Here is a 17,492-nt window from a genome sequence, read left to right as displayed (position 1 = left end):
ACATGTTTACTAAGAAGGGGTGGAGGCCCCTTGGGATAGAAAAAATATTTTGGACTCAAGACCAAACTCGCTGAATTGTTGTTGTCATGGCAGCAATCACAAAATAAAGATATCTGGACGGGATGTTTCAGAAAACATTGGAACAAAAGGTCGAAGCAACTTACCATCTCTTCTCTGGCTTACACAGCAAAATGGAGGGATGAAATGGATGGGTGCCACATAGTGTGGCTTGCCAAAGATTTTGTAATGTTGGAATGACAGAAAGGAGATCAGAAGATGGAAAGTAGTAAAAGGGCCCATGGTTTCCCAGGTTTGCTATAGCCAATTCAGATTAAGTGGTCATAAAACATTAGATTACTTAAATGTTCCAATAAATGCTATATTTACTTCAATCACCATGAATTTACTTCAATCACCATGAATAACCACAATAACACCACAATAACACAACTAATAGAAACAATAAAAATGTATTAATATTTGTATTAAAATATGAGTAATCATAGACTCATTTAAGATGCATGAGTTATATTGTGTTACAAAAATGTAAATCTAAAGCCGTGTCTATAACATTTGTGTGTTAATATGGTGATCACTGACTGAACATAATCATGACCTGCCATTTACTTTACTGGGCACAATATTGTATATGCATACGAAAATGATGAGTAAAATATTTTTGATGTATTTGTATTTGAATTACTTTCTATGTTTTGAATTTCAATCAAATGTTTATCTTTGCCAATCAGGAATTTGCATTTACATAGTTGTGATTTCAAGAAAAAACCCGTAGTTGCCCTGAAACTGCAAGAGGATATGCAAAATGTTTATGAAATGTAAAGCAGCTGGCTTGCGAAAACAGTGTTTAGTGGCATGGAAGGAAAAACAGACAGAAAAAAGGTGAAAATAAAGCAGGCAGCACCAAAGTCCTTGTTTTAAAGAAGTGGCTTTTATTCCACAACTTAAATCTCTACGGTGGCAGATTGCACGCTTTACTTTTCAAACCTGAATCAGACATAGACACACAAAAAGGAAACCCAGTACTAACACTGGAACCAAACAGGTAAAGAAAGAAGACAAAGTTTGACAAAGCAGTGATTTATGAGTTATGGAGCGGTTAGAAAGAAAGAGAGCATACAGTACAGTCGATGTAGGAGGATAAAACAGTTTAAAAAATAAAGACAAAATAAATCTCACAAATAAGACCTCAATAAACTTCTATATTCAGATCTCTTGCACAATCAATATACTACTATTTAAAAATATTCTCATCTTTTTTTTTAGGCACATACTGTATGATTGTTTGTGCAATATGGTCACTATGAACACAGGAAAAGTGACAGATTGAAATAGTATGACAAGAGATTTAAATGGCAGGTGTGTTCTGTTACCTGTCTGGTACATTTCTTTAAAGTCCTAATGAGCCAATAGAATCACCACTGCAAATAAAACAAGCATTTATGAACATGCTACTCTGCAAGCTCGTTTTATATATTAAAAACATTTAACAGAAATACTCTATCAGCCCATATCATCCTGCCGGTATCCTGTAACAAGCCGTGCATCCACAGGTGGAGGAGCTGAAAATCTGAGTCCATCACTGGGCAGTGAGTTTGTTCTCAACAGAGCAGTTCTGTGTGCTCCCAGCATTGTGGGATGGACTACGCTTAGTGGTCTTGGACCTGGCTTCCTCTCAGTTACAATTAGACTTTGGCACTGATGACACAGAATGCCTATCAGATGGAAAGAGGGGTGAAGAAAGTGGAGTGAAAGGACAGTTAAAGTGTTTAGAGTATGAGGTGATAAGCAGTTTCTACAGCACCCATACTAGAGGAGAAAAGGTGAGGTTTGGGGGAAGCTATGGCAGCAAAAGGAGCTGTCTGATTGGCAGATCCAGAGGAGAGAGATGGGCAAGGAGTTGTAGAAGCATGGAAAGAGATGGAGCGGGCACCCACAGAGGAAAAAGGCGGAGGAGTCACTGTGGAACTACAGTACAGCTTGGCTCGACCCAAACTAGGTCTAAGCCAATAGGGTCTAGGTGGTCTACACTACAAAGCTATCATTACCATTCTCCAGGTTCTCATTGCTCTCATAGCACCCGGAGTCTCGCGGGGAGTCTCCCACAAGGCCCCGGCCCTCAGAAAGCAGCTTTTCCTGGGAGCCCGACAGGCCGCTGCGCTCTGGATCACTGCTGCCTGAAAATACAAAGACACGCACAAAACAGGAATATAATCAATATCATCGTTCAACATTATTCAAACAAAAAATGTTTTATGTTTTCTGCCTTAATAAGAAAGCCACGGCAGAGCTTGATGTACGAGTTATCCCTTTAGAAATGATCAGGACTTAAGAATATATATTACTATTTTCCCATATATTTGTCTCAATAAATAAGGTTTTGTTTGATATCTGTTTACATTTTTGCCACACAGCTGAACTGTAGGCTGCAAAAGTTCTTCCAAATTACTCTTCAATGCTTATTGGAAAAAATCTGCAGCTGTTCCACTTATTGCATATTAGCAATATGTTTAGGCATGTACTGTTCACTTAGGGACCTATACAATACTTCAGATTGCTAACACACATGCACGCTTTAAAGTCAGAGAATAACCAGTAAAATGGAAGACAAAGGAAGACGTTACTCAAAATAGTGTGGAGTGTGTTCCCACAAATGTTTTTTCAACTTACTGTCATACTCCTGTAGCAGCTCTACAGCGGTGAGCAGCACGGCTCTGTGCTGAGGATCTTTGATGTTCAGCTCATCCAGGTCCTCCTCTTCCAGCAACTTGAACGTGTCCAGGTCCTCGTAGCCGTTAAATAGGAAAGTGGGCATGTGCTCCTGTGTGAAAGAAAAGATCACATGTGAGTTTAAAGTTTATTTTGAGGTGCTAGGAATGATGATGTCATAACAAAGACCAGACTAAATAAAAATAATCTTTGGGTATGAGTCATCAAACCAGTGAAACATTTTTGGGGCTAGAAGCATAAAATACAGACATAGAGGTGAAAAAAAAGTGTTCACACTTGTCATCTGCTCATATATTACTTTCCACACAGAACATTTTTAAATGAACACTGAGTCAAATCTAAACTGCTATTTAGATTTTCAGATGGCATGTAATCACTTTAAGCCGTGACTAATTTGCTTATGGCTGCCTCAACTGTCAACACGCATTAATACGGCACAAACTTTGTTATGTCGACAGGCAAATGAAATTGAATTGTAGCAACATTAGCAAGTTGACTGTACCAATCAAGTAACAGCATGGAGAGAGCCGCCACAATCCTTAGCTGCTCTAACTGTGACCAAGATGGCAAACAGGACTTGAAAGGAAAACCCGCCGAAGTAATGTGGCAACAAGAAGAACCGAAGGTGGAGACTGTTACATGAAATAATTACTCAACCACAGAGGACAACGTTTTACACACCAACACAAGCCAACACCAAAGCTAGTCACTCAAAACCACCCTGTTATCTGAGAGGGTGCAGACCAACAACAAAATAAAACTTAAATCTAGCAACGCCCTGTGTGAGTCCACAGTCAGCTCACACCATCATTCAACACAGTCGTAACTGCTTTTACTTTCAATATTGCTCGGCTTTATGTTTGTATGACCCACACACTCTGTTGGATGAATACATAGACTGTGTGTCACCAGAGAGACCATCAATTACAATGATGGAGTCCTCACAGAAAACTGCGTGTGCTCTATTTCTTCTGGATAATGCAGGACTAAACAAAGGACCACCAACTAACAAACACAGGCAGCGATGTCCTTTCACTCACAGCTTCTTGTGTCTTTTTGGCCTGTCCAAAACTCAAACACATTTCTAATCGAAGGATAATTACGCAGAGCCCATCTGGCGCAACAGTTACACGAGTATGGAGATTTACACTTTAGGGCTACATACCCACTGTTTGTGTGTTCAAAAACACAAAGCTGAGGAAATATCTACACTTAAAAAATATGTAAGGCACGCTTAAGTAGTTTCTTCACATTTAAATGTAATTAGAAAAAGGACCCCTCTATGCAGGTAAAATGATCTGATCTAACCATAAAACAAAAACAACAAAAACATTTACAAATAAATGCTTGATTAAAACTAGTGAGGATTCAAATTATGGCTCTTATACCTCTGCTTTAATTCATCTTAAATGTATTGGCTGTGATGTTTATGATTGGTCTTGGATGTGAAATAAATAGGTCAAATATCCAACCAAGAGAGGTAAAAACCCCTGATGTTGACATAAGTTGTATAACTGAATGCAAATGGGGCTTGGAAAGATAATAATCATTGGTAAGAAAACTGCTGGACTGGAATTTATGTATACCTTTTCATCATCAGCACAAATCAAGAGAAGTAATAGTTAACATATACTGGTACACTGGCTTCAACGCAGGAACTTAAAGTTGTTTTAGTGTTTAGTTTAAATCATTCGTTCTAGAAATGTGGTGCTGACTAAGGACACTCTGATGCACTTGTGACTCAAAGCTTAGAGCGCCTGTGCTGCAACATTAATAATCCACTCTGGATCTTTAATCTGTGACTGTCCCATTAGGCTGGCCGGAGATGAAACACAAAACCCACAACTTTTTTTTTCTCTCTTTTTGCGGAAGTGAAGCCCTGCTGGCTGCCCTAGTGGGAGGAGATGATATCAAGCTCATAGCTATGTGTAGGCTTTGATTAAAGATGAGTGTTGTTTGTTGGGGTGTGGTTGTGAGAAAGTGGGTGTTAATGTTTATGCATCACGGTAAGATCAAACATCCTGAGCTGTGCAGCCTGTAATTGTCTACGCTATATTTATCTCTGTTCTTCTCATAGTGTTTTGAAAATATTTGGCTAAGACAATATTTTCTTCTACTCCTTAAGATTTGCTTCTTCCTATTTAGATGGGTGGGACTTCTCAGTTTGGACAATGAACACAATCTGCCACTGAAAAGACTCTTTGTGGTTTGACCTGATGCTGTAAATCCATTTGGTATTAATGTTGTACCTTGAGGTTGATGCGCTCCAGCAAATCCTCCACTGATGTGGGCTTGGGGGGTCGGCCCTTCCTCCTTCTCCTTACAGGCCTCTTGGGTTTCTCCTCCTCTTCACTCAGCACGTCCACGTAGATGAACTTGAAGGTGCCCACTTTGTTGTTCAGCAGACCCATCCACGTTCCCATGGGTGGCTTACTGATGATGTCAATCACATCACCGCGCTGGAAAATCACAAAAGTAATAATTCAGAAAAAAATATCATATTTTGCATTGACTTTTTGAACCTGTTAGTGGTGAAAAATATAAAGTTTAGCTTCAAAAGGTTAATCGTTTAAGTAGTAAAGTGTACATCCACAGCTCCCCAAGCAAGCATTTTCGTCGTAGCATAATTATATTTAAGTCCCAAAGTGTGTTTTACCTTCAGTTTGAGGGAGTCTGAGTCGTAGGGGCTGGGGGTGAAGTCTGTATGGACTCGGGCGCGGCCACAGAACGGCCCTCTGTAAGGCGGCTCTTCGTCATCACCATCCTCTGACTTCACGCTTTCTCTGTTACTGGCTGATGAGTCAGTGGTGCTCACTGTCTGACCACCTGGACACACACACACACACACACACACACAGACACAGAATATATAAATGATTGCCTGGTACCTGTATAACCAGATGCATGTATTGAGTAGCCTGTCAAGATTGGATTTGAAGTAGAAAGTAGTACAGGTAGTAGTACTTTTTATATAAGTTTGAATATAAAATAAAAAAATGTGTATGATTTTGTGTCTGCAGTGAGTGGAGAAATTTTACAAAAAGTCATAAGAACATGTACTAGAGCTGAAGTGAAATATTTTGTGCAGATTTTGCTCTGTATCTGAGGGGAAGGCTTTTAGAAATATGTCGACATGTCTGAATCTGAGAGGCAGGACTCCCTAACTAATCATAACCGTATGTTTGCCTGCTCGTTTGGCTTCCTTTTATAAGGCTTCAAATGAGTTGGTCGACCAAGTCTTCAATCCACCATGAGCATGAGATGATGTAGGTTATTTTCACAACAAAGACGTGAGGGAAGCGACAGGCTGAAGTTATCAGAAGTTGTAATTACATAAGATGAGAGGTCACTTGAAACCTCGATGAGATCACAACACATGACGCAGCTGGTGGGACTGGGTGTGATCTTCATTGCCGTCACTCCACAGAAAATATAATTGGTATACAAGTATTGACAGAAGGTTGCGTAATCTGTATGAATTGGAAATATACACCAGCAAATAGTAAATGTAAAGAGCACCATCTAGTGTTAACCATGACTCAAAATAGCTGATTTAAAACTAAATGTCCCTGTATTTGAATTAAATATGTTTACATGAGATATATGACAGAACGGTTATGACACCCTAGAACTACATGATTGTGCTTTAATGCTTTACCAACATCCAGAGTGTAAAATAACAGTGGTTTGAAATAATGGAGGACTAGTTGCTATGGAAGGAATGTGTTATGAAAGCAAAAATAATCTTGACAACTTGTTCTATTATTCATGATGTCAAGAACCATACACTGTACTGCATGCCACATCAGTCCTGAAAAGCAGTTACGTGGATTATGTCTTACTCATTGAACTCTGTCCGCTGAGTGAACTTCGCAGACTTTCCACCGATCCTCCGGCCTTAAGCTTTGGCTTCTCCAGAGAGTCTGTGTCAGGCTGAGGGGGCTGAGGTGAGCCAGGGGCTCCATCCGGACTAGACTATAAGACAGACAGAAAGAAAGAAGAGATGCAGATGGGTAAAGAAAGGACATGGGGAGAAGATACAAAGGAAATGTTGTGAAAGAGATGAAAGGATTTTATAGATGGAATGAAGAAGTATTGAAAAAACAAAGACAAAAAGAAGAGATGGAATATATGGGCAGGGGGGGGGGAAGAAGGGGGGAAAGGAGGAGTGATAGGGGATTGTCAGTATTTGTTCATTAAAAAACAGGTGTACATATGTAAAAGTGTGTTTTTAGCCCCAATGGTACATGATCAGCTGTTCATTGGGTGACACATAAGCTAGATCCCTCACTGCTTAATACCCTGACACTTTTTTTCAGATGAAATCAAGTTACAGCTAGTGTGATACCATTAAGTCTGACACATACAATTATTTGGATTTTATAAAATCTGCATTGCATTATTTTGCATATGTAAGTAAAAATAGTCAAATAAAAGTTGTTTGTATTATTTATTTAAGGTAACCACCAGGTGGCAGTGTGGTCCTAAAATTGTTGAGAGATTGTCCCATGGCAATTCATTTTCCTTTGCTCTTTTCCATCAACTGGCTCCATGACTCATGAAAGAATATGTGGGTCACAGTGTTGAGACCTCCATGATGGCCAGATGTTCAACTGTGCAATAATGACACACTCTGCAAGGCAACATCACACTGGAGGGCTGGACAGGCCACTAGTAAAGCAACAGGATGCCCTGAAAAATTAGGCCTGTGCAGTTGAGACCGCCATTATACTCTCCCACACTTCATTTCCAGAGAGCTAGCCTGAGGGAGACTTGCATCACTCCATGAGCTCAGCATGAAGCACACACTCCACCCTGCTCACTGGGCCCAGGGACAGCACAGCAGAGAGAGATATAAATGTGTGTGTGTGTGTTTTAGAGCTCCATGTTTATACTGTTACTAACACAAATACTCCCACTCCCTCATAGCCTGTGGACAGAATATGTGGCTTACACTGCAAAACATCCTATAAATGTTTGCAGAACATGGGGCACTTTTATTTTTTCACAGCGTCCCTCGGCTTACTGTTTTAAGGATAAAAAGTAGGGTGTGTGGATTTGTGGGACTGTATATGTTTAAGCTGCCCCATTTAAATACAGTTGAGGTTCATATGTACCTCACTTGCCCTGAAAATAAGGGAAACTGAATCCTTAAAGTAATCTGAACTTTTTTTTAGATAAAGTATTTAAAAATGGTATACATGTGTGGGTGTGTGTGTACTTTTCTAACCTGCTCAGAAAAGGAGCTGCTGTACTTCTTCGACATGCGTTTCCTCATCGTCTCCTTGACCGATTTGACCTTCTTGCCCAGTGAGATCCGAGACGTGGTGGGGGATTTGACCACTTCTCTGTATATGGCCTCCTGATCTTTATTCTATGATCAGAAGAAGGGAAAGGGAGAACGGAAAAGGATAGACAGAGGGGAAGAAGGTGAGAGACATGGATGAATGAGTGGAGGAAAATGGAAGAAGACAAAAGGCAGAAGGGGCACATAAACAAGAGGAGGAAACAGGAGAGAAAGGTGATTTAGTGTGACAGGATGGTTCAGGTTGTGCTCTTCACAGACTCTTCTAACTGTACAAGCTGACAGCACTTACATTGGCCTCTGAGCCTGCGTTGAGCACATGGAGCGAACGGTTAGACAGGTCAAAGCCCCCGAAGCTGCACGTTCTCTGTGGGGAAGCCAAAACACAATCAAATAAGTCACATTTAGAAGGTCATGCTACAGGAACTCCCCATCCACACGCACTGAGGGTCAACTCACAATGATTCATGCTTGACAACACAGGCAGCACCTTGATGAATGTACATGGGTATATGGTTTATATATATGCGGGGGCATGACGTCATATGGGACTTGTGGACAGCCAACAGACATGATGTAACACAAACTGTTATACGAGCTCCTCTTTAAAATTGCGGGTTACTGCACGGTTCTAGCAAATGAGCTGTTATATTGAACGTGGAGAGCACTAAGTTGTCTTCAACAAGTCGCTCATATGGTTTAAATCTGAGATCTCTGGAGAAATGTGTGGATTAAATTAAACCTTTCTTGATGTGGCCAAGCTAAAATATATAGCCATACTTTTACAGGATATTAATTGTATTCAAGCCTGATGCAAGATGTTAAGTGGTTAATTATGAGAAATGCAAAACTGGGCTTAGTATGCAAACATGCACAACATATAGGTTGCTTAGAGCGGACGATATGTTATTCTCATCAGAAACATTTTGGGGAGGGTAAATTGTTTCTGCTGAGAGGACAGGGTGATATGGTGACTTTTTTTGCTCAACTCTAGAGGTCAACAGCAAGATACGAGGTAGACACAAACGGGAACTGTGACATGAGAGGCTGTGACTTTTTGAATCCTCCCTAAGCTCTGCAGTAGGTCACACACAGACATGTAGACATGTAGAGACATGCACAAATGCATCTGCCAAACAACACTTGGTTCAAGTGGGGCACTTGATGGCAGTTCTTCTCTGCTTAAAAAGCCATTACTTCTAGACTCCCACAAAACCTGGACGAAGATCCTCCATGTGAATGCACTGAACGTTCAAAAAATGTTTGTATATAAAGATGTCCACAGCTGCAGTCCACATCACAAGTTTCCAGGAAAAAGCAGTTTGCAGAACAAACATGTTTGAAGCCACGTCCAAAAGAAAGAACTTTGAATGGGATGGCGATGCTTGATGGAATGGACATGCACCCAGAAAAAAACTGTCTCAAAAGACAATCATAGGAAAGAAAAACAACTAAAGATAATTTAAAAAAAAATCACATTAGCAACTGTAGAGGCACGGGCCAAAGAAGAACACGAAAAGCAACAACAGAAAAAGTGGATTTTGTTGGAGAGTTTTTGGATGAGAACGACCTCCGGTGATTTCACTAGAACACGATAGGATTTAGGTACCCTCAAAGTTGCAGGATAACTCCACTATATCACCACCTACAGAATGTGTCCCTACTTCTGCTTATACACACGGGCTATTTAATATATGCGGGGAACAAGTGAGTTGCTTGCTTTGCAACCAGACTGTTTCAATGCTGGTTTACGTTAGACAGTTATAAACTTACATTTTGCATTCACTGCGGTATGAATAAGCATTAGCTGTTTATCTGTTTCCACTTTTCTGTTGCTATACAGTACACAGCATAACACAATTAATTTGAAAATGTATAAGCCATAAGTACTTGGTTTAAAAAGGCGATTCATTCAATATGTATCTAAGGCGATTGTAAAGATGAGCAGCTTTGAGTTTGTGTAATATCTCTTTTGCCCACAGGGATCAGTGCGTCTACGCCAGTGTTCCTCAAGGATCTGACATTTACAAAAAAGCACTTACTTCTGTAACTTAACCTCACAAGTGTGCTACTGCACATTACATAATCATTTTATATTCAGCTATAATAAAAGAGGCATTTGCTTAAAGGTCATTGAAGATGACAGTCCTTTCAGGGCAGTTAAGTCTGTGATAGATATACGAGCCTTTTTTCTATACATGGGCAGAGCTGCATGGGCAATGCTTTAATGTGGATTTCTTATATGGACAGTGATTTCACGAGGCATGTGTGTTGTATGTGTGTTTGCTGTATCTTTCCCTATAACCTCTGAGCTATTCTGCAACTTTGAAGCACCGAGTCCTGCTCACACGAGGCGGTCGATTTAAACCTCATGGTCTGAACTCACAGACTTCTGCTGGATGCGCAAGAGCACTCGCTTGGTGCAGCGGTCCACACTGGCCGCCCACTTCTTGTCCCCTTCGCGGTCCTCCTCCAATAGACAGCGGCGCTCAGCGCGGCTGAGGGTAACTGGGCGGACCAGCTGGGCCCAGTTGAGGTGACCATACAGGCTCCGCTCTACCACATAGGTGATGTTCAGCTCACTGACTGCCGTTCGACCACGCAGCCTGCGAGAGGGGAACACCCAGCCCCCTCCCCCACTGCCAAAACCTTTTGATTTGGCTACATCACAGCGAGTAGGGGAGGAGGGGGTGACAGACAGAGGGGAGATAGGGGTCTTGGCATTGCGCGAGCGCTGGTACAGAAGGTGCTTGGTGGAGTAAGCGTAGTTAGGATCAGGTTTCCGGTGTGTCCAGCTGCCATGATGCCGGTTGGCAGGTTGTTGTTTGGGGCTGCCTTGCGGACCGTCATCCAGCGAGATCAGGAGGCGGGACTGTGAGTGGGGTTTAGGGCGGGGTTTTGTGAGGCCATAGTAAGCGTAGAGAGCCTCATTGTTACTTACCCCATGGGAGATGGAGTTCAGAGCCTTCCGCATCTCGCTGTCGGTTGTGGAGCGTGACAGCTTTCCTTCTTCGTCCAATCCACAGCCATCCAGCTCTGAAAAGGAAGAGCCACTGCCTCCTACGCCCGAGTTGGAGTCTTCCAGACCTGCAGAGCCGACTGGGGTTCTCTTGGGGGGCCGGATAAGACCGTGGGTACTGGAAGATTTACTGAAGGTCTTGACCAGCTTGTGTCCGGACCAAGTGTCCAGGCTGCTGGAGGAGGGGGAGTTGGTCAGGCTGTCTGTATCTCCATCTTGAGAGAGTTGATCCTGGCCGAGGGAGGGCAGGGAGATCTCCTGAGGCAGAGGGGGCCTCTTTAGGACCCCTGTGTACAGAGCTGTGTTGTTCTCACAGGTGGGAGGTGCCCCCAGATTCAGAAAATCTAGAAGAAGAAGACACAAAACCAGACAGTTTGTTACTCAGGAGGATTTAGACATCAGATTCTTGGTAGTCCCATGACCCATCTGTGGTTTTCCAAACCTTAGCTAGCCAGCCCACATTTCGAAAAACACATTCTTAAAAAGTACTCGGCAAAACCATGACAGATGAGAATGTAATACTTTGGCATTCAAAAATAAATCCTTTTTAACAGAACTAATTTCTAATAACCCACAGTTGAAACATGGCTGAACTTAAACTTCACTTTAGAGAGGACAAACAAAGTGCTTAAAACACATTTTTAATCATACCATTTTACCAATAATGCATGAACCTATGTTTAACTGTTAAATACAGCGGGGAACACATTTTAAGACAACGAATAACAAACCTTCAGAGCCATGTTTCTTGCCCTCCTCCACCTTGATGAGCTTTTTCCTGACCCGGCGAGTAGAGTTAACCAGCTTGTGAAGTCGTTTGAACTTCACAGAGTCCTCAGATTGCTCATCGTCTGACTGTTCACGAGACTGGGGGAAGAAAGAGCCAAAGGGAGGGATGATATTTTAAAAAGGAACAGACAGTAAGAAACTTCTCAGTTAAATAAACCCTGAGAAAAAAAGGGTGGTTCTTCTTTAATGTACCATAAAATCAATGCAAGTGTAAAATAAATGTGTTGTTTTCTTTCCAATGTATCCAACATTAATAATAGTGGAAAATAAAACAAAAAGAATACATTTTGAGATTTTAAACACGTTGTTATAATGTAACAGATGGAGCCATTGTTTAGGATGGAGTTAAAGTTAGTGAGTGAGACATGGATGATTGGACGGATAGTGGCACACATCGTGTTAAGTTCATAAATGCATATTAAAAACTTAATACCTTATTAAAAATGAGTACATTTGGATGTAAAAAAGAACCGAACACAACACATTTGTTGTGTTCCCTCTCAATTGATGGGCAATGCATTCAAACGTTCTGCACAGTGTAGTGGAGTGGAAAAGAGACCATAATGAATGAAGTTGCATACAGTTGGTCAACACATTTTATCATCCACCAAAAGCAAATCTCCCCATGTTTGTTGCAAGTGTCGTGTATTTTTCTTGGTTACACCTGTGATATGAGAGCTGATGAGCAAATTTGCAAGAATTCATTGGAGGAATTACATCATTAATTGGTCAAAACTTAATTTGTTACATAAGTTTTCACACACAAACCACATTTTGTCACACGACCAGTTCCACTTGAGGTTTTGACGATTGCTTCAGGACCCTTCCATCCATTACCACTGAAATGGCAGCACCTTCTTATGAAACTTCCTTTACAGTAAAAAGAAACCACTTCTCGTGTGACCACACCTGCTCAGTCATACTCCTACATCAGCATGGGATGACTCAAAGGCTTTGGTCAAAGAGACCATGACAAATTTATGCACCAACCACCTGCAACATCAGAATCTGCAATAGTACAGGCGTTGGTGTACAAAAACTTACAATTATTAGCAAATTGGAAGAAACAAAATACTAAGACCACTCTTAATCTCCCTTCGATTCTCCTATCAAGATCTTACCACCTTGGTTCGGTCAAAGATCACAAGAAAAGGTGAGCAACATTAATCCCACAAAACCAACCCGAGACCATCATTCCCTCAGAGATGCTGGACCCGAACAGATACCTCAGTAACACACTAACGGCCAGCTTAAACTGCTTGCATTTTCCCTATTGCTCCCGTGTTATTGTAGTAGATGTAGGCATGTCTGAAGTGTAAGTCATTCGTGTCAGAATGATGATGAAGAAGATATAAAAGGCTGTGAAACTCCAAAATTAGAACATTTCCTGTAAAACTCATTCCCCGTTTCGTTTTGGAGGAAGTGAATGCAGATTCATAGTGGAAAGCTATCCGGACAACTGTGAAATAGTAGTTGAAACATCATGTTGCATTTTTTTGCAAAGAGGGCCAAGGACGATAGATGGTAAAGGAAATGAATATATCGGTCCTATCTAGATTGAGGAAAACCATCACTCCATACCAAAGACAGAGAAAGAATCACCAGAGAACAAGACCAAACAAGGAAGCCAGTGAACAAGAGGTCGTAAGAAGCATTGCACAAGTCCCGACCACTAGCCATTCCAATCACAAATAATGATAATTCTCGCCAGCTTGAGTTCAATAAACTTAAAAACCACAGATCTTTGAGAGTTATGTAATGTCTTGCTGGAACAACCAAAACCACAATTAAAACAATTAAAAATACAGACAGAACCTCTGTCACACCAAGAATATGTCATCTGACACAAAAAATAACATTAGACTATCTACTTCAAGCATTGAAAGCATTAATTCTTAAAAACTTACCACTTCAAATTAGATCCAGGTATTCTTTGTCTTGTCAAACATACAACAGGTAGCAAAATGCTATCCCTGCAAATCACGTAACAGCTGCCACTTACATTCTCACCACCATCACCAACAAAAACTCAATCTCCCCAAGCCCATGTTGCATCGCGCAGCCTGTAGCCCCATGGGAATGATGACTGTGAGGCCAGCTTGCCTGATCGGCAGGAACACCATCGTTTCATGGAGCTAACAACAGCATTTGACCCTCTAGCAACACACCCAAACCGCAATGCCAGCCTGGTGAATGATGCTTCATACGGGAACGCATCAGAAGCATCACAACTAACAGGCACCGCAGCCCAGAAAGCCATCCATAACAGCTAGCAATAGAAACCAATTTTACATGTCTTTGACCACAGCCATCCAACTGTGAATACGACAGGGATGATAACATAAGGGGGTAGGTGGAGCATCAATCTGACACACAATAAGGCACCAACCACAGCAACATCAATCATTCTACCTGAAAGGCCAATTGTATCCATTGGGCAAGAGAACACAAAATCACAACTCCTCTTTCAAGCGCCCTTGGGGTGATGCCAAAGTCTTATCTTCTCTCCTGTTTCCTCTCAGGCTCTACTCTTGCATTAGTTCACACCTCAGAGCTTGGTATAGCTTTGTTTCTCACAACAACTGCATACTCTAAAATCTCTCCCATCTCCCCAGACTAAAACCCCACCCACAAGTCGGACTTGAAGCTTAATGCATAATTCACCTACATTTTTTATATTAGGAAGAAAATACAATCCCTTCAAGATGAACATTGAATAGGACAGAGATAAAAGCTAATTTCGCATATATTTTTCATGGATTTTCTGAATCAGTTACAGTAACGATCTGGTTTATGAATGAAACCATACAATACAGTATGAGTGAAAGGCAGCTACAATGAGTAAAGTCAGAAAATCCTCATTACCATTTTCAAAACTTGAAAAGATAAGAAGATATGGTAAGGAGACTCTAAGGCGAGTAAGTATCCTATGAAGAGGTCTGAGGGAAACACATTCCAACTGAGCCTGAACAGAATCGTGAATACAACAGAAAAATGAGTCCAAACAAAAAGAACACGATTGTCTGAGCCTAATACAACAATTCACCTCAAAGTCCTCCTCACAAAGTTGACGGAGTTTGGCCTTCTCTCCACAGGCCACAGCTGACAAAATTATTCTAACGAGCGTATTTAGAAGGGGTATGTCTGGTATAGTTGTGTGGGACTTTCAATAAGTATAACAAGTTACAATTACAACTGATTGAGAAACAGACCGACCCACATTTCAACAGACAGTTTATGTACTACAGCAGGCAATAAAAAAAAATGTTTGAACTATTTCAATAAGCTGATGCATAAAAGATGAAGGGATATGTACCAACAGCATATTACATTGTATGCCAATTGTCCGGTTAGAACGAGACAAGAATTGGACAAGATCAGAATTTTGTTGCTAATCTTCTGGGCTTGTATGCACCACATATACCAAAGCAAATTCCTCGTATGTGTAATCACGTACTGGTAATAAATACAGATTCTGACAGTTAACAACAAAGAATCAAGATCGCACATGACATGGTGGATGTATGGCGAAGGTGGATGTATTGTAGGCCTATAGGAGCAGAGAGAGAAGGGAGATAAGGGAGGAAGGTATAAGGATGAAGGAGGTTTAGCAATTACAAATCATTGCCAATAATGCTAAAGGCAGATTGTCTAGACATCACGAGGAAACACAAAGTAATCAGTTGAAGAAAACACAATCACCAAAATGCAAACATTCACATTTTTGAACCTATATTACATCAATATAGAGGCACACACAGCCACACAAGTCTGTTAACTATTTGAAATTGGGAATGACCTAATTCCATTCATTAGAGGGGAGAGGGGGCAGTACGTGACACCAATAGAGGCCCCAGCAGAGCAGCAATATTTCCTGAAGTGGCCAATTTGGGAACTTGGGGCAAGGGGTACACAGAACTCCCCCCTTTTCAGGGCCTTGGGGTGAGTGCAAAGTCTTTATCTTCTCTCCCTTGTTTCCTCTCAGCCTCTAGCTCTTGCATTTGTTCACAGCCTCCAGAGCCGAGTTGTGTGTTTCTCTAAACAATGCTCCTACAGTATATCTTCCATCCTCTCCAGACTATAAACCCCCCCCCAAGACGGAACTTGAGCTGAGGTTATGTATGGCATAATTAACCTACATTTTTCATATGGAAGAAAATCATCAATCATTACACAGATGAACATTTGAATAGGGACCCTAGGTAGAAAAGCTATTTTGCATTAGTATTTATTCATGGTTTTACTGATTCAGTTACAGTAAGCGGATCTGAGTTTATGAATGAAACTATACAATTACAGTATGACGTTGAAAAGGGGGCAGCTACGAATGAGTAACAGTCGAGAAAATCTCTCATTACAGCATTTTCATCCACTTGAATATATAAGAAGTTGTGATTATGGTAAGGCGACTCTAAGGCGGAGCTAAAGCTGATCCTTGAAGAGGTTGTGGGGTCAACATTCGAACTGAGAGAACTGACAAATCGTGAATAAACATAAAACTGTGTCCAACAGAACACGATTGTCTGAGCCTTAGCTCCACCAACAAATCATCCTCAAAGGTCTCGCTCCAAAGGTGACGGGAGGTTTGGAGGCCTTCTCTCCACAGACCACAGCTGACAAAATTATTCTAACGAGCGTATTTAGCAAGGGGGTGTCTGGTAGATTGTGTGGGACTTTCAAGTAAGCTATAAGCAAGTTACAATTACAACTGATTGATGGAAACAGACCTGACCCACATTTCCAACAGACAGTTTATGTCACTACAGCAGGCAATAAAAAAAAATGTTTGAGGACTTATTTCAATAAGCTGATGCATAAAAGATGGAAGGGATATGTAACCAACAGCATATATCTCATTGTGACTGCCAATTTGTCGCGGGCTTAGTAAACCGAGACAAGCAATTGGACAAGATTCAGAGATTTATGTTGTTTTGCTAAGTCTTTCTGGGGCTCTGTATGCACCACATATACCAAAGCAAATTCCTCGTATGTGTAAACCTACTTGGTAATAAAACAGATTCTGACAGTTAACAACCAAAGTATCAAGATGCACATGACATGGTGGATGTATGTGCGAAGGTGGATGTATTGTAGTTGGCCAATTAATTAGGAGCAGAGAGAGAAGGGGAGATAAAGGGAGAGGAAGGTATTAAAGGTTGAGTGAAGGAGGTTTATGCAATTACAAATCAATATGTCCAAAATGAATGAAGTCAAAAGGCAGATTGTCTAGACATCACGCTAGGAAAACAAGTTAAGTTAACAGTTTCTTGATTCAGAATAAACACACATATCCATCCACACAAATGTCGAAAACACAACTTTCCTTCAGAACCTCCATAGCTGAAACTCAAACTCAAAAGGGTGAGAGTGGTCGAGGTGATGGTGTTATGAGAGGTAGAGTCAAAGGGGAGAGGTCAGGGTTTCGGGGTAGTCAAGGTAATGGGGTGGGCTGTACTTACGTTGCAGTTTGAGGACTGGTTTAGATTGGATGCAGATCCCTCAGTCCACTCAGCAGTGTCAGTACTGCTGGACTGTCTGTTGAGTTCATACTCCTTTAGCTACGTGGAGAAGAAGAGTTTAGAGAGGCAGAGGAACAGGGCGGGGAAAACCACTCTCACCAGACATGCTACA

The 17,492-nt window shown here is 41.2% G+C and overlaps 1 protein-coding gene across 5 annotated transcripts in view; it reads right to left on the bottom strand.

The window, feature by feature from the left end:
- sash1a (SAM and SH3 domain containing 1a) overlaps positions 1 to 17,492 on the bottom strand; it is a 147,362-nt gene that overhangs the window by 6,777 nt on the left and 123,093 nt on the right. For 4 of the 5 annotated variants that reach the window (XM_063901908.1, XM_063901912.1, XM_063901910.1 and 1 more), the window contains exons 8-17: positions 17,321 to 17,419; positions 11,804 to 11,939; positions 10,995 to 11,416; positions 8,346 to 8,420; positions 7,979 to 8,122; positions 6,591 to 6,723; positions 5,405 to 5,574; positions 4,998 to 5,207; positions 2,689 to 2,839; positions 2,067 to 2,195 (exon numbers count right to left, since the gene is read on the bottom strand). In XM_063901908.1, coding sequence (XP_063757978.1) covers positions 2,067 to 2,195; positions 2,689 to 2,839; positions 4,998 to 5,207; positions 5,405 to 5,574; positions 6,591 to 6,723; positions 7,979 to 8,122; positions 8,346 to 8,420; positions 10,995 to 11,416; positions 11,804 to 11,939; positions 17,321 to 17,419 — 1,669 coding nt within the window. The remainder of the gene's footprint in view (positions 1 to 2,066; positions 2,196 to 2,688; positions 2,840 to 4,997; positions 5,208 to 5,404; positions 5,575 to 6,590; positions 6,724 to 7,978; positions 8,123 to 8,345; positions 8,421 to 10,994; positions 11,417 to 11,803; positions 11,940 to 17,320; positions 17,420 to 17,492) is intronic. The other variant, XM_063901909.1, reaches the window with a different exon arrangement.

This window comes from Eleginops maclovinus, chromosome 15 (genome assembly GCF_036324505.1).
Source record: "Eleginops maclovinus isolate JMC-PN-2008 ecotype Puerto Natales chromosome 15, JC_Emac_rtc_rv5, whole genome shotgun sequence".
Lineage (NCBI taxonomy): Eukaryota > Metazoa > Chordata > Actinopteri > Perciformes > Eleginopidae > Eleginops > Eleginops maclovinus.
The sequence above is the reverse complement of the archived record's forward strand: the minus strand, read 5'-3'. Positions and strand labels throughout refer to the sequence as shown.